Here is a 22,226-nt window from a genome sequence, read left to right as displayed (position 1 = left end):
ATTTCAAAGTGCTGCAATTCCTGCGCAGCCTTACATCTGCAGTTTGTCTCAAGCATCTTGAGGAATTAGAATTATGTAAATGTGAAATAGTCAAGATCGAAGCGGAATAACAAACTTCCTCATTATGAATCATTTGACACTTCAAAAGCCAACAACCTGAATTGTGCTGTGATGTTGAACGTCTTGTTTTTTTCAGTCCATTTAGACAAAGTGGGTTACCTGTAATGTATCATAACTGAGCTAATTTATTACAAAATACTTACTCTGGAAGGCTGGTGATGCAAGAAAAATTTTTTGAATTCAAATTTTATCTAAATGGGGAATGGTGTTATAACCTGGAGATTACGCAGGAGCAGAAGAGGTTTGGGTTTAGTTATGCCTCTTCTTACTGTCCTTTCTTCCTGCCAGACATTCCTTCAAAGTATAAATCTTACCTCACATTTAACACTTGCTCTTACTGCTACATTAGATGACAGGATAATGTTTTGTTAGAGAATGTGTATAGCTGCTAAGACAGACTGATCCTGCATGGACAAAAGCTGCAGGGCTTGTGCTCCACTAGCAAAGGATTGGGTGCCTTTCCTCTGCTAGAAGAGGCTATGACAGAAAATGAGGCTCTTTTTTTCTGCTCAGTGATGCATCTTAAGCTCTAGAGGCTTTGTCACACTACTGTAGTGTAGTCATTTATTACTGTACTTAGCATGGTATAATATGCTGATGGGTAAAGGTGCAGCCATTTGCTGAGCTACAAAAATTGCTGAGGCAGGAGCAGAGGATGCAATGGGAAAACAGATTGCTAATAACCAACCTCAGTTCTTGTTCCAGCTCTGAGGCTCTTCCAAGCAGCTTATGTCCTTGAGTGAAAGGAGGTGGATGAAACACTTCTTTGTGCCTGACTCTGGAGCAGACAGTGCCAGTGCCAGTTTTGGTGACCACATTTTAGAAAGCTGTTGAAAAAACTGGATGGAGGGGAGAGGATGAGTGGAAAATGTTATGGATGGGTGCTTTGGGTAGGTGTGAGAGCAGAGGTCAAATACTGAGTTTTGTAATCTAGTCAGAAAAATTGGACACAAGTTTAGAACGTGAATTAATCACTAGAACTAATTAACAAAAGTACCAGTATCCTCTAATGTTTTACAAAGACCATGCTCTTCTGACAGACACTAAGTGTAAGATGCTGGGATCCTTCAAAAACAACCAGGCAGAACTAAAAGGTCTGTGCTATGCTGAGGGCATGGAAGATGCTCTCATGTGAAAGCTTGACTGTACACCATGGGTACTCTGTTTACTTTGTAGACAAAAACATGTCTGGCTCTTCTGTTGATGAATCTGTGGTTTGGCTGTCTGTTCTTCCATTTTTCCCCAATAACTAGCTCTGCAGCTGCCTTTGAGTAGGACATTCTGTCAGTTACTCTGTTTAGTTTGTCTCTAATCCTGTTAATGTGAGTAACATTATAACACTTAATAGTAACTTAATGATCTTCAGACAATGTTATTTTATGAGCCGAGAGTAAAGAGGCCTCTTACTGTTGATTTGTGCCCTACTTTAACTGGTCTTCAGTAATTGTGGTGTTGCTGTATCGTCACCACCTATGCCATTATTTTCTTAATTTGTGTCTCCCTTCAGTGTTAGTGCAGTTCATACATACCCTGTGTTGACTTTGAAGAGACTGTTACTCCAGCAGCCTTTTATTCCTGCCCTTGTATAGGGGCAGAGGAATTGGATTGTGGTCCCAATTCCTGTTTTACTGCCATCACAACCACCTGCACTGTCCTCCTCTTCACCTGCACCTCGTTTTTGCTTCCTGCACTTGTTTTCAAGTAGGCAGTTTGACTGTGGTGTTCTCCAGGCTTCCTGCTCGTGTCAAGTGATGCCTCTTTCACTGTTTCCCACTGTGGAAATACACTGATCTCTTCTTTCCCAGCTGCTCCTGTGGTCTTACCTTGTAACTCCTTGTGTTTGCCTTCTCCCAAAGTTGTGTAACAGCAATCACTGCCTGACATGATGCCTGCATTTGCTGTGTGTTCCTCACAGGGGAAATTTTAACAAATGAATGTATTAATATAGAAGACTAAATTGACCTCTTCATTTGTAACTGTTCATTAGTGCATTTCTATTTCACTTCCATAGAACTAAATTATACTGAAGGTTGTGTTGCTGTGGAGAATGAGAGTAGTCATTAAAAGCTTAACACAGCTTTTTCTGAAGTTGTTGTTTGAGTGATCTAAGGGTTTATTGTATTTCATATACAAGTAGTTTACCATGCTGCTGAACACTGAAGTGCATCAGCAAAGGCTTTTTCATGAGAGTAGTGCTCTTATGCATGTAATGTGTATAGATAGATAGATAGTCAATCTTATTAAAGCTGTTATTGGTACATACTCTTGGCAATGAGCCACTGATAGCTTGAGGCATACTGGCCTATTTTCAATTTCATATTGATGCTAGTAAGCAATTAAAAATAAACAATTTGCATTTTTAAAAAAATACATAAACAGCATCTTATGATATTAAGAATTGCTTATTTTATATACAACAAATAGCCTATCTTATGATGCTTTTTTCCACTGAGAGAACTTTCTTTTCTACACAATGCTGCCTTTTCTCACTGAATCAAATTTTTTATCCTGTTTAAGCCTAACATTTCTTTTTTGATGAATTAATCTTGTTTTGAGACTAGCTTAGGGTAGATTTGAAAATATTAAGTATTGGGTGTTCTAGTACCCATTTCTAGTTGGTTTTGAGCCCTGTTAAAGATTCACTTTTCTAATGTAAAATATTCTGGGGGTTATATTAATACATAAATGTTCATATGAATTCTAAGGGATTTTATCACATTCCTTCTGATAGCTTTCCAGGCTTGTGACTGGAGATCTCATAAAGTAAAAGTACTTCAGCTCATGTGCATAGTGGGGACCAGTGGAGAGGAATGACTTGACCTGACTGCTCCAAATTTTAAAATGTTACATAAAAATCCTCATATGAACACTACATGAATTTCTGTAGTTATTTTGCTACTGCAGAAAAGATGTTTTTGTTCTTTTTAAGCCATTTCACATACGATCTAATGCAAAGTTGCTATTTTTGTTGCATCTGGTGCTGAAAATTCTGAGCAGCTTTCCTGGTGAGTTTAGAGCCACACATGTAGAGCTCTGGGATTTTTTTTTCCAGTTTACTGCTTAATTCTCTTAATTGTGCACAGTCTAAAGTTATGGCCTTTGTTTGGCTTTAAATTCAGTATAAATTCACATTTATATATAGATTTGCCAGTTTTGTTCACAACTTTATAATAGATGTAGCTGTGTTTAATTTTAAATTCATGCGAAACTTATATATCTGCCAGTTAAACCAAATTACCTAACTGACTTTATATATACTTTCTCATTATTTCATAGCTATTATTCTTCACAATCTTCGCTGTATTTTTCTGAATCACTTCTTTTCTGTGACACAGCCACATACATTCATTAAGTTCTGGACCCATTTATCTTGTTCTCTTGGTGTTTCAGTGCTCATTTTTGCTGCAGTCTTTTTCTCCAGTGAGGGCAGGCACTGGAGTCTCCAGAAAACAAGGCACAGCTGAGGAGGGCACCCTGGCAAGGAGTGAGCTGCCCTGAGAGTTCAGCCCATCAGCTCCTGCTCACCAGAGTCCAGAAGCTGTTCAGAGGAGGGGATGAGCATAAACATGCTTGGGATGTTCTTACTAAGAACCTGAGCAAATGTTGGCCAGGAGTATGTATCTAGTAATCATCATCATAAAGGCATCCTCATTCTTCGTAGTATTTTATACCTAATAATTGGAGTTCTGTGCAGAATCATAGGGTTGGTAACCTCCCTCCCTGGAGGCACTTGCAGCTTAAAAAGAAACAGTGATATTTTAAAAGCTATATATATGTAAATCAGGCAGAGCACAGGGTGATGGGTAGCTGTATTCTTGTTTAAATAAGTATCTCTGCTTTCACTAAAGTGTCTTCAGCCTTCATGTGCAGTTTTCTCTAATAATAAATGTCTTTCTCTGGAGTTTTCACTGTTGTAATGGAATTAAATAGTTCTTTTATGATCAAGTTCACCCAGTGTTGAGATAGTTACCCGTCTAAAACCTGGTTAGTGTCTGTTGTATGGAAGGGAAAGTTAGTTCACATTAGTCCAGTACCAGTTTTTTAAAGCAGAAATTATAAAATCCAGGTGGTACTCCCTAGTTTGTCCTGTGCTCCCCCCTTGAGTGTTTGGATAATTGTTGCTAATACTTAACGGAGCCAGTTCTCCTCCTTGAAACATTTGAGGCTATTTTTCAGTACAGTTGTAGAATTAAATGAAAGTTTCATGTAAATCAGTCTTCCTGCCCAACCTCAGGTATTGTGTATTTGTAATCAGGTGATTTCGGCAAAGTTCTGCCAAGGCACAGGAGGCTGGAAAGTCTGTGCTAAGAGTTATGGTTTGATCCCAGCACTGAAGTATCCGTGTGTGGGGTGGGGCTCTCCTTAGTTCTGCAGTACTGGCAGGAAAGTATTGCAGCCCCCATTTCAGTGTGAAAGATGAAAGTGTGAAATGAAGGGAGACGTTACTGTTGTAAAGAGGGTAATTAAAGAGTTTAGGATTCCTTTTTAGTTTATATACAAGTCAGAAAACATTTGCAATGGTGCTGAATACTGTGTCATTTCAAAGGGGAGTGTGTGGCAACAGATTTCTTGCTTCTGCTTTTTCTGCACCTGCAAAATCAAGTGGCAGTATTACTCTAAAATTGTGTATTTACATTTACTCAATTTTATATGTAAATTACATAAGAGAGGCACTTTGTAGCAGCCTGTGAAATCTTAATCCTGTTTTGGGAGCTGAAAAAGACAATGTTTCTGTATGGTCTGCAGCCTGTACATCTTGGAATTGCAGAATACTTTCAGAAAGTTATTCAGGATTGGGGTCTTAACAGGGATTTTTTTGACTGGAACATGACAAACTTCTTACAAATGCTGAACGGGTTCCTGCCCATCCAAGATGAGGCAGATGAGTTGTACTCCTGACTGGCCTGTGTAGAAGAGCTGTGCTAGTTTTGATAAATCCTCTGATACTCCTTTCTTCTGTTGTCTTAGTCCTAACTAAGGAAGAAGCACCAAGAACAGGCACCACCAGAAAAGATAGGAAAGTATGACTGGATTTAAAAAAAAAAACCAAAACCTGTGTGGCATGTGGGATTGTTAAAGGTTTATTGACTAATTGTGTCTTAGAATTTTTGTAGTAATCAGTCTGCATGATTAAGACTTCTAACTACTTCTAATCAAACACAAAAGCTATTCCTGCCTCTACAAAAGGATTTCTTAATGCCCTTTTTTATATTGTTCCTTAACTTTCTATCAAGTCAACAGAGATGAAAATCCTATTTATTGGTGCAATTTAAATGTAATTGTTGGTTCTGAAAGAAACTCTTTTAATTTAAAATGTTCTCCTCTGTTTTCTGGATACATACTGTCTATTTAATAGAGAAGGCTGCCAAGCTTTGACTTCTTTTGGCAGCCACGAATCTAATTAGCATTTCTGTTACATAGAACCTGTTTCATTTTAAATTTTCAAATGCAGTGTAGAAATTCTCTTTTTATTTGAGAGTTTTGTCTGCCTCAGCAGCAATTGCAGTCTTTTTGCTCATAGTAGAGAGCTGCTATACCAATACTGAATGATAAATACAGATAGCTGGGATTCTCTCACCAGCTCATGGGCTTATAACAAATGCTGCCCTTATGCTTTATTTTTTTTTTTGTAATGAAGCTTAAACTATAAAAAGCTAACAAATGAGATTAAACCAGTAGTTTGTTTCTGCTTAGCAGATCCAACCATTTCTTGATGTAAAAGCAAATGCTTTTGTTTTAATTTGGTGTAAAAGCAAATGCTGTTCACTAAGACAGCACATAGCTCAAACAAGCTTGAGGAGATGCATGGAGATGTTTTTGTTTCTAACTTAAATGGAATTGTCATTCCACTCAGCCAGCTGTAAGGAATGCAAGCAGGATAATTAATGTGACTGCATTATGTGTAAAGCTACTTACACAGATGAGTTAATGGGCAAGAGGCTTTTATATGGTCACCTTATCATGCACAGGGGAGTGATGCACTTTCCTTCCACTTGAGCATATCAACAGGAAAACTTCACACCAGCAAAAATATTATTCCCATTTTCTTGTAGGAATGCTTTAAAGACACTGTTGTGGAACAGGTTGGCAAATGGACTGAAAGAATGACAACACATTGATAAAATAATTTTTTTTTAACCTTAAGGGTATGGGAAGAGTCCAGTAAAGTCCAGTCTCAGTGTTGTTCTGTAAACTTGTAGCTGTCTGAATTCTGAGCTCAGTCTGTCTTACCTGGATTTGATACCAGTAGAGCTGCAGGAGGCCCTTCATTCTCTTGATGGTAAATGGTTCTGTTGCTCAAACAACCCATAAAATAAAGGTTGATGTTTTGGTTTTAAAATTCAAGTAATGAGAGAAAGGTTTAGTAAAAGCTGCAAGTTCTTCTGCACTTTAGAAATACATGTGGCTTGTTTAAATTTCTGTAAATAACCATTCTGATAACCCTAACATGATTTAGTTCACTTCCCAGTAGTATTAGACTTCCTGTATTTATAAGGAAAAGCTGGCTAATGAAATGCCAGATGTGAATGTGATATATAGCTGATGCTAGTTCTGGCTTTCAGCTTTTTCTCTTGCAAGGTAAAACTTCTAAGATTAAGTATATTCAGCTGTTCTGACAGATGAAAACGCCATCTATTTCTGAGTGGTTTTGTTCACTAGAGCTACGGTAATATTTGTGATATTAAGCATGTCAATGGTAGAAAAGTCTGAAAAATTCTAGGTTTAATCTTTAATAGTTGTTTTGGGGTTTTTTTGTTCCAGTTCTGTTATGTAACTAGACTCAGAGAACTGTTGTCACTATCAGAACATTCCAGTCCATGGAAATATCCTGTAATGTCTTTTTGCAAAGTAAAAATATAGACTTCTAAAATATAGAAGTCTTGAGAACAGTCTTTTATATCTCTGTATTCCAGCTAAGTTGAAGAATTGCTGTATAAAGTATGAGTAGAATTTAACAACACCTTCCTTCTTTTTTTATTTTTTGAAGGATTTGGTAAATATTGAGATGTTTTTGACTGCTAAAGAAGTGGAAGAGTCATTGGAAAGACAAGAGACTATGACTTGCTTGGCTTGGTGTCATGACAACAAATCCAGACTCAGAAAAATGAAGGTATGAAAATACAACATGTTGACATTTTGCTTCATCTGTCTAAACTACTTGGATGCTGGATGTGGTCAGTATGTTTTAAATTACAGGTCTTGAAAAAGGTCTTGTATAAAAGTAAGGACAGTAAGTATAAAAATGTTCTGAAAAGGCATAGGTAGTTGGAGCTAAACAGGCTCACAAATGTCAGACTGGAAGTGAGTGATAGGTCATCTTCTGGATTCAGTGTTGTCTCAACAAATTATGCTCAAATAAAATACAATACTCAGTTGGGTTTAGTGTAATTTGAAAACAAAGAAATATGTAGTGTCTTGATGCATGTAAACTTAAATTTATAATTCTGTGCATCCTGGTGAGACTTTAATTCAATTTATATGTAAAGGTGTCTTAAGAATGAAATTAACTGGTAATCTCTGCTCTCAAGTTTAAAATTTCTAGAGAAATTTCATGCAGATTTTAGTATTTTTTAGCTCTTGAATATAAGAAGACAGAACTTGAGAGTAAAGAATTCATTTGCTGTGAGAAAATACAAAAACAAAAGCTGGAATCTAATTGAGCAATAAACACAAAAAGTCTTCCTCAAGCCGTTGAGTACCATGAGCTGAACATGCTGTGTACTTGTTGCTATGCAGACCATTTAAATTTCCCTGTCTCCTAAATTATGCATTTCAAAACATGCTGTAATCTTTTACAAGGCTTGCAGAAATCTGTTTTTAACTGATATTAACCAAAATCCCTGCCTCCCTTAAAGAAGTTTTTATCTTTTTTTTTTAACTAAGCACTTTATGTAACCAAAAATGTTTGAGTGCACTTTATAACAAGAAAAGAGTGACGTTCTCTGTCACTCAGGGGCACCAAACTGAGACTGAGCCGAAGAGGGGACACAAAAGTCAGTCGGCCAGTGATTACTCTAGAGAAAATGATGGTCTTGTTATGGAAACCATTAAAGCAAAACCAGAATTGGTAGGTAAGCCACGTTGCATAATTGCACTGCTAAAAAAATCCCCTTGTGTAATCTTAAAATTTTAAGTAATACAAGAAATACAATCGGAACGTCTTACTTTTTCATCACCAATTTTCAACAAGCAGTATATAAAGGAAAACTCTTCCCCATCCTCTTTTTGAAAAACAAACTACAACAAAAATCTATTTCTGCAAGCCCTATGCTTTTTTCCTTGTCTTTTTTTGTTTCTTTTTTAATCGAACAAAAACCAAAGCTAAGGCTGTGAGAGATCAGAATTGGAAGAAGAGAAATTACTATGCTTCTTTTTGAAACACAAACATTTATTCTGCTTCTAGTTGCTTAGCTACTCATCACTGTTAATGTTCTAAAATCCCAGCCACCACCTACCTGAATGCAAGCCTTATCTAAAATCTGAACTCTTTGGTGGCCTGGGAAAGTAGTCATGTAATCTTTACAGATGTGAGCAATCTGAAATCTTGTGAAGAGCTGCTGTGGGATTGTTTGAAGGTACACAGAGTTGGAATGTGCATCATCTGATTGTCTAGGACTCTCTGCTTCTAGTTACACTTGTCTGCAGAACCCCTGGGGCCATTGGCTTGCACCTTACTTGAAAATTCATTTGTTTGACCATGTGGGTTTTGCTATGGAAACGTCCTAGTGAAAGAGGAAGCCCTGGGATTTAGTATCATTAACAATTAAAAAGCTTGATCGGGTTTTTAATAGAAACAAGCTTATTTAAAATTCTAGATGAGGAGTTTGTGTAGATTTGGTTAGCAAGGTATTTTAAAATAGTCCTATTGAAAATTTCAGGAGGAGAAATTTTTATCTTCTACTAAATCTGGGCTTGAATACAGAAAAATGCATATTTGGAAAATATTTTTTTTCTGTTCCTTAAACAAGTTTGTTTTAACATATGAAAGAATGCATCATTTTTATGTTCAAATGGCTTATGTTTTAAGTCTTAAATAAGGAGTTGTTGCAATGTGTGCATTAGTCGCTTCAGGCAGCTAACTGATAGAAGTTTGGAGTTGCTCAAATTCCTGCTGAAGCCACTGAGGAATTTTGATATGACTGTGCTGATGGACAATAAACAAAAGGCAACTATTCATTAGAAACATGGTTGAAGAAAGAGCACTCAGCAAGTGGAGTAGAGGAGCACAGGGAATGGAGTTCTTTACATGATTCAGAGCACTTTGGGGTTTCATTATTTTCATGAGGTAATAAAACAGTTGACTGTGTCCCTATAAAGAAGCATAGTGATTTGTTCTTTTATGGTGGGGGGGAGATATTTTTCTTTTTAATTCCACATATTCAAAGTTTTTTTATAGATTTTGTGAACTGGTGATGGAATTTGATTTAAAGGGACACTCTCAACTTCGTTAGGCTTCAAATTTTACCTTTTTCCATAAACAGGTAAATGCCACTTGGTTTTCTTGTTTGAGATTTGTTTCCAGCATGGCTTTTAGATGTTTGACAAGAGGAGTGGGATAGAAGCCTGAAGAAGGGGAGGGAGGGTATTGCAGCAACTTAAACTTTGTGCTGGTTTTTGTTAATACTGGGGTTTCTCAAAAGACATTCAAGGCTTGTTTCTTCCTTGCAGTCTTCTGGGTAGACCTGTCTAAATTAGCACATAGCCCCAAACTCCTGCTGACTCTGCTACTTTAAATTGTGAGAAAGTACAAGGAAACCACCTATTACTCTCATTTGTGTCTCAGGTAACAAGGCTTTCAGTCATTAAGAAAAAGTTCATCCCTGCTGAAGTTTTAAAGGAGGCAAGAGGAGGAGAATTTTGTTTGCTTTTAGGGAATTCTGTGCTGATCTTGTCTGTAGAGTCAGCAATTCAACTTTTTTTTGCATGAATGCCTAAAAGCAAGCAAACCAGGTTGCATGTTATTAACACTTTCTTTTTTGTTGTGCACACATAGTCGTTAACAAACCGTGCGGTGCAACTTTGGCACCATCTAAGACCCTGTCTTGTCTTTAATCTCAGAGCTGTCTGGAGTTCAGCCTAAGGATTCAGGAGTTCATTGAACTCATTCGACAGAACAAGAGACTGGATGCTGTGAGGTATGAAATTAGGATGCTTTCCAAACAATTTTCTTAACAAGATGGTATTATGCTTCATTAGAAACATGTGATTGTTGTTGCAACACCCAGAAGCCCTGTAAAGCTTGAAGGGTCTCCCCTGGTATTGTCATCAGTCTTGGACTTTTGTTAAAGGAAGGTGTCATTCCACAGATGCATCTTCTTAAAGAATTTATGTTGTCCCTGAAACTCTGTCTTCTTATTAGTCAAAATCAATGTTTAGAAAATTAACCCGTTTTAAAAATCAAATGGATTTTGTGGTGGCATATAGTGTAATATATAAATATATATTCACCCTTAACTAATTTTCAAGAGGTACAGCTGGCTTCTCATGGCAATGCATTACAGTTTTAATCACCAGAAATACTAAAAGGTTAATGAAACCTTCATCTAAAGCTTTAACATTTCAATTTTGACTGATTCTGCTTTGCTATCTTCATTAAACTTTTTGTTCTGCAAGGCTATGTTCACCCCCTGTATTGCTGCCTAATTTAGAGCTCTGTATGGCTGTGGGTGAGAGAGGGATGAGCTGTGTTAGGTTTTCCTCACTCCATTCTTCTGGCTCCAAATGAGGAAACCAACTCAATATCCATTTTCACCTGCTCTGAAGTAGTTCAGTGGGGACTACAGAGAGAAAGCAACAATGCCCAGTGGGGTTGTGAATCAGTGACAGAAGTGCAGTCACACCTCAGCACTCCTTGACTTAATCACAAGAGAGTTTTTTGACAATGCTTTCAGTACCAGCACATGAAGCAATTTGTACATCCAAGTTAATGGTTCTGATTGAAGGTGGAATAATGTTCCAGGATAACACAGGAAACTAGTCCTGCTGAAATAAGTAGAATTTTGATACTGGGACAAAGAAATGCATTGAGAATTTGATAAGCAATGACCTTGCCAGCACCAAAGCAGAGGGCAGGTGGCAGAGCTACTGGAGCGTACATGTGCACAAGGCAGGGAGAACTCTCAGCAGGTTCTGCTTTGTAATAATATTTAAACCTAAAGAGAGGTGAGAAGTTCATGGCCCAACCTGAAGCTTTGCTGATACATCCTGATAAGAACACTGTTGCCATGTAATATTTCTGTGTTGAGGAAGTTGCAGGTTCTGCTGCCTTTAAACCCAAACTAGGTACTTCAGAAACTGAAACTTGTATTCATGGCAGAGCTGATTTTTTTGGTCAGAGCAGCACACAGGTACAGAAAACTATTGTAATGTATGCACAGACTGAAAACATTCTAGCATATTCCCAAATCTAGATGGAGAAGCTCTCCTGCAGGGCAAAGTTTTAGGGTTATTTTCAGGTTTTATTTCTAATTTCATTCAGATGCATGGCTTCTTTTTTCCTCCTTTGCCCTACTTGCACTTAAATCATCTTTGCTCTGGTCCCAGCCAATGCAAATGTGCAATTTGATAAACTCGTGCTAATTTTAATGTTAACAATTAAAACCAAACATCATTAAAAACAAAACCTACAAGCTAGCATTTAGATATGTGCACTTACCCTTTGATAGAATTATCAAATCCTAAGGAATTGTCAGGTACTTAAGAAAAGGATGAAAGACTCAACTCCATTATCCGTCTTCTGAAGCCCATGGTGCTCTTTATACCAAATGAATACTGTGCCTTTAGCTTTATTCTCAGTTTGTTTCTTTGCCAAGTGTGCAGTCATGCATCTTAACAATGAGTAGTCCATGCTCTAAAAACTATTTTCTTTGAGCTACAGCTTCCTTATGTAGCTTGGAAACCAGAGGACAGGCACAGAGCTGGAATAAGGAAATAGGCTGAGAACTAGGACAAAGCAGATAAGGTCCTTCTGTATTTTATTGTTTCTGGATATTTGTTTCCCTCTCATCACTTTTCCACATCAGAAGTGGTAAAATTTGCAAGCTGTTAGCCCTGAAGAGGACACAGCATGCTTTGTGTGGAATAACCTGTCTGAGGTTTACAACTTAAAGCTCCTGTCCATATGGCAAACAAAGCACCCATACTGAGTGCTGTTGGGGTGCAGTGTGTATATTCCATGTACCTGCTGAAATTCAGGGTTGACATACGTTTTACACTTGGCAATTATAAGTTGCCACTCATGGCAGTGCTGCTTTAACTTCACAACCCATTGTAAAAGGAAAAGGAGCTATGGAAGTCTTTCTGTATTTCAACTGACTCCTTTCTAGGAGGATGAGTTTTGATGTTTTTGTACATTCAAACTTCAACATCTCAAAGCTTCCTTTCAATAATGTGGCTTTAAAACTGTAAGTTTTTACCATTGCATTCTACTTTGTTTCAAAGTAAATAAGTAATGAATTAGGGATACCTTTGTGGAGGTGTGGCATAAATCTCATTGCTTCTAGCAAACCCTTGCAACTCGTGGTTTTATTAGCCTGCTTCTGTTAAGTGCCTGCAGCAGGATTCTTTCAGTATTGTGTCTGTGGTGCAATAAATAGGTCAGGCATCCATTAGAAAGCAGAGAAAGAGGCTGTTTACCAAGGAGTTTCCTGTATGAGTGGAACTGGGGGAACTGACATTTTGTTGAAACGCAGCTGGTGTTTAAATAAGTTTGAAAGCTTTTGCTGCCTGCTGAGAACCTCTGAAGTGACATTGCTTGTACTTAAAATTGATGTGAACTTTAAAATTATACATCTTTTTAAATAAGTGTTTGAATTTGTGTAGCTTTTTAGAATGAGTACAAACAGACTTTCCTCTAAGGTACCTTATCAGAGTAGCCTTGAAAGTGCAAGTTTCAAGAATGTAAAAAGCTGTTCTTGAATACAAAGAGTAAATCTCTTAACCTTAAATATAACACAGTTTTTTGCCTAGTATCATTAGTCTTTTTAACTCTCAGTCTCTAGGGCTTTTTTGTCAAATTTTTACCTACTAAAGTAACAATGAATGACTGATGACACCAATTTCACACTTTAGGAGCTCTCACTAATTTCATTCTGGGAAATCTGACAGCATTTTGATATTTTGCTCTTATGCAATGCCAGAGATACACAAAGTTCTCAGCTAAAAGCTTAACAAAGCATCATGTGCACTTCTTGTTCTGGGGATACAAAGGACAAAAAGGAGTAAATAATAGCTGATGGTGGGCAGAGTTAGGAGAAAATGGCTACAGTCTATCATTTTAGTCAGCTTCCCTCCTACAAGGATGAATGAACACTTTATTTTTTTAGGGGGGTGCAGTTGAAATATACTTTTGAGCCCTTTGAGTATAAATTCTGCTGTTGTCATAAGGGTCCAAGATAAAGGCATTCAGGCATTGGCCAAAAAACTGAGTAGAAACAAGTCCTCTCTTGGTAACACTTTATATTTGTGTTCAGTTATTGCTACTGCCCAATAAATATGTTCATTTTTATATTTGGGCATATGTAGACATAGAAGCTGGACACTGCAAATGTGGATCCTTTTGTAGCAATTTAGTGTACCCTTAGTGAACTGTAGGTCTTCAAGTCTTTGTAAATATTTGCCAAGTACAGTATGTCAGCTGTACCTGTGTGGGCTGGAAGGGCACACAAAAGATGATGAAGTTTGTCATTCTGGGATTCAAAAAAGAAAATTTTCTACCTGTTACTTAGATCTGTCACAGGAATTTAGTGGCTTCAGGGATGGTCTATTGTCAAGATTTTAAAAATATTTTCCTGAAAAATTTAGCCCCCTGCCTTAGCTATAGAGACTCATATGTGCTAATGGTGGTAAAAACATTGCAGTTAAGCATTGTAATGTTCACATAGACCTCCAGGAGCAAACCAGCACTTGCACAGAGATGGAACTAGCTGAATGACAAGGAAAGGGGTGAATAAATGGCATGAGGGCAGATAAGGTGTAATTCCACTGTTATGTATTCCCAAGTAAATTACAGTGTTGTGTCTTGCTTCCCAATCTAAAAAAGACTTGAGTGCTATGAACTAATGAACTTGCTTCAGCTTTGAAAGATATCTTGTTCCATTTTAATTTCTCAGTGGATGGAGTTTAGACATAGCATGCAGACCTTGTGGGAAACGTTCCTTTTTTTGTAAAGAACAGAAGAGAGATGGAAAGTCAGGAGATAAAGACTAACAAAAGGTCACTTTGGAAAACCTAACTCACTGTGTCTGAACCCAAACCAGCCACCACATCCAGTGTGTTCAGTACTTTGCATGTGGTGGAAGGGTGATGGCCTGGCAGGGAGGAGAACCTCAACCCTAACCAGGCTGTGCAAGCTGAAGTGTCACTTCTGTTTTACCCCCACAGAACACAACTGCACTCTGATCGGTTCTTGTGAGATTTTTTTCCCTCTTTTTTCTCTCACGCATGCACAGATAAATCTCAGGTGGTCGAGCTGAATTTTTTTGTTTGCCTAATCTGTGTTTGCAAAAGCTCTCAATTTCATCTGCAGCTCTCCACAGTTATTTTAGCTATCTTCCAGTGTGTCCAGGCTGTCTCTTCTCTCAGGCCAGGGGGTTTGTGCTTCTGCCCTCATAACAGTAATCACCTGGGGAACACTGTTTACATTCCTGAATTGCTCACCCAGCATAGGAAATTGGGTGGAAACATTCTGTCCTACATAACTTCCATTGCTTCCTGGCTTGGGTGGGAGAGGAAGTGGGAGTACTGAAACACTGCTAAAGAGACTGTTCTCATGGTATTGATGACCTCAGTGTAGTTGTCAAATTCAGAATTGGGGGAAAAAAAAAAACAAAACAACTTGCCTAGGTTTTCTTATTCAAGCCATGAAATGGGCATGTTGAAAATACTGTCTATTCCTAAAAGTAATTAAGGAATTAATAAAAGACTCTTCAAAAGTTAAAAAATAGCAAACTTAGTGGAGGACTTGAGAAATGACTTGGTATCTTTCCTGCAGTACAAACTGTGCAGAAGTCACAGGGTAGGGAAAATTTTCCTACACTTATGCAATGCCAGAAATTGAGTATAATGCTGGTTCCATACCCAGCCTGCTGTGCTACATCTGTGCACCACTGAAAAGAGGAGCTGAAGGGTCTTCCTGCATACTTAGACTCCAACTTGAGAATTACTGATCTTGAGAAGACTAGACTGGGGAAACTTTCATAAAGGGTTTTGAAGTAGTTGACTATCCTGATAATCTGGTAATGATTTTGTGGTTTCTTACTATTTCCTGAAAAATATTAAAGTTTGTAATTTTTACTTAAATATGTTTCTGGTCATTCTGTCACTTATTTCAGATATCCAAGCTTTCAGCCATGTGTATATCCCTTAAAATCTGTATGTGTTAAAGTACAAAAATTTATACTGAAGTTCTAATTCATTTTTTATTTTCGTGGCTAAAAAAAGTGCTCTTAACAAGGTGTTTCCTATTACATTGGCCTACAATTTCTTGTAGTCTGCACAGAAAGTGATACTGTCTTCAGGCCTATACCCCTGCCCCCAAAAAATCATTTACTCAAAATAAACATTGCCCCAGATGTCAGTATAAACAAGGCAGATATTTGAACACTTTTGATGTGCAGTGGGTCTGGAACAGCTGATTTTCAGATTGCCTTTATCTCATTTGTGAGTGTATGCCAGAGGAGTGTCATACACTGAGCCTGCATGAGCAGAGACATTTCTTCCAATAATCATGGTTGTTTTAGTTCTAGGTGAGGCAAAACTTCACACTACAGTAAAAAGATTCTGGTTTCTAAGAAATTAAAGTGTAAAAATACTAATTATTAGTCATTCTTGCATTCCCCTTTGAACGATGTGTTTGTTCAAGTTCTTTAAATGTACATAGAGCACTCTTGGAGTTCATATATTGAGAGCAGAATCTATAGGTTTTCTCTGAAATCTTCCATAGTTAAGTGAATTTACTTGATTTGGAAACAAGGCTGTCTAATAAAGTATCAATTCTCTGTTTCAGGCATGCAAGAAAGCACTTCAGTCAGGCTGAGGGAAGCCAGCTGGATGAGGTTCGACAGGTGATGGGAATGTTGGCCTTTCCTTCAGACACTCATATCTCTCCCTATAAGGTAACACTGAAATTCTGTGCTGCAACACAATATTTAAACAGATGTTTCAGTTCTTTTTTCAGCACAGGAAAATGCATTGATAATATCAAGATAAAGGGTTTTTTTAAGTTTTACTTCCTAAATTCCACCTTTGTAAGAGTTCTTAATTTTAGTAACCAGTCCTTGTACATTAATCCAGAAAGTATTTGTATTGTTTCAGTTGGATTGTAATAGTAACATGGATTCACACTGAGCTAAGCTTACCATAAACCCAGCATTAGAGATCTGGAAGCACAATAATTAAATATACAGCAAGAGACAGAAGATGGGGAAGTACAAAGGGAAAAAAAAAAAAAAGAGAGAGTCTTGTTCAACATACGAAACTGTGGTTTTAATACACCAGCAGCAGTTCTTAATTCTACTTCTCACTTTACTGTTGTTGCAGTGGTTGAGAGAAATGAAGGATGGTTGGAAAGCAGTATTTTTGTTCCTTCAAATAAATTTTAATTTATTTGAATTATGCAAATAAATGTAGATATTAGTGGTAATATCTACATCTCAATTTAAATCAAGCAAAATTCACAGATAGCTACTGTTTCTACTGAGTTTCGTTGTGTGGTCATGTGCTAATTCACTTCTTTTTAACTTAGCTTTGGAGGCAGAAGGTAGAGAAGAGCTGAGCTGTCAAAGCAAGACAAGAATTCCATGAAATGCCAAGCCAATATGTGGCAGTGCCAGTATAAACACGTTTTCTAAACATGATGATGAAATCATGGTTTAACAAAACAACCACACAAAAAAAAGCCCTGAAACGAACAACCCACAGAATCAATGTGAATTTCTTTGCTCATCCCAGAGTCCTGGAAGCATCCTGGTGTTTTACATGCTAGATTTGATCTAAGTTATGAATATAAATGATAGATGTGTTAGAAGACTGGGTGTAAGATAGAATTTATCAATATTTTAGTAGTTGGAAAGAAATAGGTAGGAAATAAGAATCCTTTATTTTATTCTAAGGGCTGGTTTGGATGGAGTGTTTTAGTGAGGGAGAAATAGCTGGGATTGTTCAACCTACAACCATACAGTGAGAAGAAATTCCCTAATACTTATGGATATGACTTAAAACATTCTAGTTTATGGAAGTTAAGTTTTGAGTTCTGTAATAATTACCTAGTTCACCACAATTACAGCCCATGGTTGTTTGGAGTTACCTTTAGTATCTTGACTATCAGTTCTGTGCATAAATGGCTTCCTAGAATGCCTTTAAGTAAATTCTTTTTAAATCTGTGACAAAGTTTGTGAGATCATATCTCTAACCAACTGATTCTTGTTAATCCAGGGAAAGAAGTGTCTTCTATAACCATTGAATAGAACTTTCTCTGGCTTTTCCTCTGTCAGGACTTTAAGGAAAACATTCACTGTTGTGGCAGAACAAGCTGTTTTTTGGTAGCTGTTGAACAATGTTATGTCCCTTTGCCTTCCACAGACCAGATTTCTTGGAGCCCAATCCAACCTGGTCTCCAACAGTAGAATCATTGAATTGTAAAGGTTGGAAAAGGTCTCTGAGATCATCCAGTCCAACCATCAACCCAGAACCACCACTAAACCATGTCCTCATCTGCCCTGTCCTCATGGTTTTCTCCAGGCTAAACACCCCCAGCTCCTTCAGCTGCTCCTCATCAGACTCGTGCTCCAGACCCTTCCCCAGCTCTGTGCCCTTCTGGGGAGATGCTCCAGCCCCTCAGTGTCCGTGTGAGGGGCCCAAAACTGAACACAGGACTTGAGGTGTGGCCTCAGCAGTACAAAGTTCTACAGATGGGACACCCACAGCCTCTCTGGCAGCCTGGTCCAGTGTCTGACCACCCTGACAGCAAAACACTCCCTGCTAATGTCCAGTCTAACCCTGCTTCCTTTCTGTTTGTTCCGTGGCCTTGCCACAAGTCCCTCTCCAGATCTTGTGTAGCACCTTTAGGTACTGGAAGGTGCTGTAAGGTGTCCCCAGATTGTTCCTCCTAGTTCCCTCACAGTGTAGCATGCAGAGTTGGCAGTATGATCAGTATAATAGCTATATGATAAATATTATATAAAGGTAAATAAATAATGTCACTCCTCCTGACCAAAGTGCAGGTTATAGATAAAAAGGATAAGAAAGAAAGGATTAGGTGTCCGCCTGTATAGATGACACTAAGTATATTTTCAAAGGATCTTCCCTTCTTACATGACTCTTCAACAGCATTGCTTTTAAAACTCAATGTGTCCTTGACCTGTGGGTTTAGTTCCTACTTCCATAAAACAAAAATCCTGATTTTTAGGTAACACACAACATTAAATAATTTTGTCTCTATATTAGTAGCTTATGCAGGCTTTCTCTAACCTGGGGTTGTGGCAGCTTCTTCAAATTGAAATCTTTTTACAAAATTATGTAAATATTGGGTATTGTAATGGATTATCAGCAGAATTAGTCTGCCTTAAGTTAAAAAACATTTCTGACTTTTTGATGTTAGTGGTTCAGAGGCTGTAGAAGAAACATTCCACAGTGCTAGTGTTGTTTCCTATGTAGTCCAGCATTCTAGGAAACTAAATGGAGGAAGTAACCTCAGCAGGATTTACCTACCTTGATTCATTATTTGGTAGATGATGGAGATTGAATATTGCTCCAGCTATTTTAAATAATACTTGTTTTACTAAAGTAGTGTTAAAACACTATGCATTGGGGTGGCCACTTCTGGTTTGTGATGGGTTTGCACAAGTGAGTTTTGCACAATTTGTCACTCCCAGGCTTTTGCTCCCTGGGACAATTAGATTGAAGCAACTTATAGTTGTGTTGTTTTTTAACAGGATCTCTTGGACCCTGCTCGATGGAGAATGCTGATCCAACAGTTTAGATATGATAACTACAGACTACATCAGCTGGGAAACAATTCTGTTTTTACTATAACACTCCAGGCAGGCCTTTCAGCTATAAAAACACCGTATCCTTTAAAGCAGATACTACTGGGAGTGAAAAAGAAGCCATGTTGGGGTTTATTTTTGGTTTATGGAGGCTTTTCAGAGAGCTCAAATAAGAAATGTGACACTTCAATATTTTTGCTCATGAGTTGTTCAAATGGGGTATAAATTGGTCACTATTAAATTAAGGGGGATTGTAATAAATAGCATTATGGTTTGAAAAGAAGGCATGCCCAAACAAAAAAGGTAAAATGTAACATTGTCTTTGGTTTGGCTGCCTTTTCAAGTCTGAAATTAGTGAATATGCCTGCAAGGGTTAGGAAGCTGGGTCACAATTACTGGTTTTTAAGCATTTAAATACAAATTTACCCCAGATTTTATGTGAATATTCAAAAACAGCTGCATCTTTTGAAACTTTGTTGGGTTTGCTGCACAGTGTGTTGTGCTGGAGAAGGGCTGGTGCTGCTGGAGTGCTGCACCTCAGAAGCTTTAGCTGTGCCAGACACATTTTGCTCACTCTCCTTGAAACAGAGCAAACCCTTGATTCTTTTGTGTGGACATTAAACTTGAATTAAATGTTCCTTTGCATTCTGTCACCTGGGCTCTGCTGGCACAGCTGACGATCTTCTAATTTTAAGGTTTCCCATCCAACGGGAGGCTAATTATGGTTTGATTGTGGTGATTGTTCCCTAACTTGCTGTTAACAGACAGTGTTATAAAGAGGATGGGAGCTCAAAAAACCCCGACTGCCCTGTGTGTAGCAAATCCCTGAACAAGCTGGCTCAGCCCCTGCCGATGGCACATTGTGCCAACTCCCGACTAGTCTGCAAGATTTCGGGGGATGTAATGAACGAAAATAATCCTCCTATGATGTTACCAAATGGATATGTCTATGGATACAATGTAAGTGTTGGAGTCAATCACTTGCTGGAGGCTAAAATAGCAGCTGTTAGAATAACTTGCTAGATCAAAATAAGAGCGTAGAAACTCAGTCAGAAGCTAGAAGAATATTTCTTGCAGTAATGTTTTTTTAAGGACTGTATATTTAGCTGCTTAAATTGGTCTTAATGAAGACGTATTAATGGTCACATACCTAACTGTGTGAATTTATAACATGGGATCAAATGGCATTGGAAATCTTTCCCTCCAGAGAGCAATAATGTAGAATAAGTAACTTCTGGGGGCAAAGATGTTTTGACCTCAGACCACAACATTTTTTTAAATTAAAAGTTCATTTCCTAAACAGTTCAATAGTGCTTTGAATAACCGTTGTGAATATTATCTTTTGGTTTCGCTCTTTTTCAGTCTCTGCTTTCTATTCGTCAAGATGACAAAGTAATTTGCCCAAGAACCAAAGAAGTCTTCAACTTCTCACAAGCTGAGAAAGTCTACATCATGTAGGTCTGTAAAACACAGGATGAAGTGCCGCTGGAATTTTGACACAGTGTATCTTGGCATACCCTGTAAAGGGGGGGGCCTTAATGTGTGGCAAAGAAGCAAAAGCTGCCACCTTGGGGAGCAGACCTGTCGGTGGCATTATTGTTTCTTGCGACCAAAGATCAATGAGCAACAATAAACACTCTTGAAAGGAAAAAAAAAAAAAAAAAAAAAAAAAAAAGAGAGGAATTATGACTTAAGTTTGTACTTGAATAAAGAACACAAAAACAAATTTTGATTGTTAAGGTTTTGTAACATAAGGTCAAAAATTGGACTCTTCTCAAAGAAAAGTACTTTCCTCTTCTAAAGGATAGCTTTCTTTAAAGATGGACACTTGCACTGGGGGAAAACTTACAACAGATTTGAAATGAAATCCATTTTTCTTCCCTCTTTTTCACAATTGTCCAAGACCCTTTTCTTATCAAAGATCTCAGTACTAGCAACGTGTTCTCCTTTAAGCTCCTCTTTGCCTTCTTTGTGATCCTCTGGTGAAGTAATCCTGAACATGAATGATGTAACTTATTTCCATGGGAAGATATTTTTGATGTCTTTGACACAAGGTGGCTTCTCTGGAGGATCAAATAGGGACTGGTTTCAAGGAGTATGAAGTCTTTTTCGAAACCCAAATATTTTAAGGAGGTTGCATAAGTATCAAGAAGAACTGAGAACATTTCAGGCAAAATCCAATGCTTGTTTAAATGTTCTTTTTCCAGTCTACCATAGTGTTAAAGTCCTTCTAAAGTTATTAGTTATGTGCATAGGGTTCAATATGAAATCATTAGTGCTACTGCCTTATTTCTTGCTTTGAGAATGTACTCACATGACAATGAGCTGGTATTCTTAAGTGTTGGGCGAAGTTTCTGAAGATGCCTTGCAGGATGATTACATAATTTTAGGGTCTAAATAGCATTCATTACTGAAACTAATAGTTCAATTTTAACAACTGCAGAACACATCCTTATGACTTTTGAAAAGAATTAAACCATTGTAGTTTAAACAAAACCATATTGTAGAGGTTTGTATTTAGCGCTTATTTTTGCATGTTGATGTTGATTAGCTAATAAAAGATTGTAAATGTAAGACATGTTAATAAAAATTGTTTTCCATTTCTTGATTATATAAAATTAGAAAGCTGTTTTGTGTTTAAATGTAAAAAGAAGTAACTCTCAGTGGCCTCTCTTCAAAGTAGTGGAACTTCCCAGTGTTGGTTTTCAGTGTTCTGCAAGATTTAAAAGAAAAAGAAGAACGCTAACAACACGCATGCATACAAAAAAACCAAACCAAAAAAAACCAAAAAATTCCCCAACAAACAAAAAAAATGCCACACAGCAGCCATAAATGTTGTCCTTCAGAACATTTCAGTCAAATAGGTATTTTTGGTTTAAACTTTTCATATATGAACAGTATACTCCAGGGGTTTTTCTGTCTCTTCCTAGAGCACTGCCTCATGTCCTTCAGAACATTTCAGTCAAATAGGTATTTTTGGTTTAAACTTTTCATATATGAACAGTATACTCCAGGGGTTTTTCTGTCTCTTCCTAGAACACTGCCTCCTGTCCTAGAGCCTTCCTGTTAATGAAATGTTGTGGGTGATGTCAGGTGTGGGTTTTTCATGCTTTAAAGAAT

General features: G+C 37.6%; 1 protein-coding gene across 5 annotated transcripts in view; it reads left to right on the top strand.

The window, feature by feature from the left end:
• The window catches only part of MAEA (macrophage erythroblast attacher, E3 ubiquitin ligase), a 48,986-nt gene extending 27,296 nt beyond the window's left edge, over nt 1–21,690 (top strand). For 4 of the 5 annotated variants that reach the window (XM_041402654.1, XM_041402650.1, XM_041402653.1 and 1 more), the window contains 6 exons: nt 7,109–7,231; nt 10,180–10,256; nt 16,127–16,235; nt 19,053–19,186; nt 19,871–20,066; nt 20,469–21,690. In XM_041402654.1, coding sequence (XP_041258588.1) covers nt 7,109–7,231; nt 10,180–10,256; nt 16,127–16,235; nt 19,053–19,186; nt 19,871–20,066; nt 20,469–20,564 — 735 coding nt within the window. In that variant the 3' untranslated portion in view covers nt 20,565–21,690. Of the gene's footprint in view, nt 1–7,108; nt 7,232–8,074; nt 8,189–10,179; nt 10,257–16,126; nt 16,236–19,052; nt 19,187–19,870; nt 20,067–20,468 lie in introns of all 5 variants that reach the window. The other variant, XM_041402655.1, reaches the window with a different exon arrangement.
• The last annotated feature ends 536 nt before the right edge of the window (nt 21,691–22,226 follow it).

This window comes from Onychostruthus taczanowskii, unplaced genomic scaffold (assembly GCF_017590055.1).
Source record: "Onychostruthus taczanowskii isolate IOZ18803 unplaced genomic scaffold, ASM1759005v1 scaffold2, whole genome shotgun sequence".
Taxonomy (NCBI): Eukaryota; Metazoa; Chordata; class Aves; order Passeriformes; family Passeridae; genus Onychostruthus; species Onychostruthus taczanowskii.
Note: the sequence above shows the minus strand (reverse complement) of the source record. Positions and strands in the feature narration are given on the sequence as shown.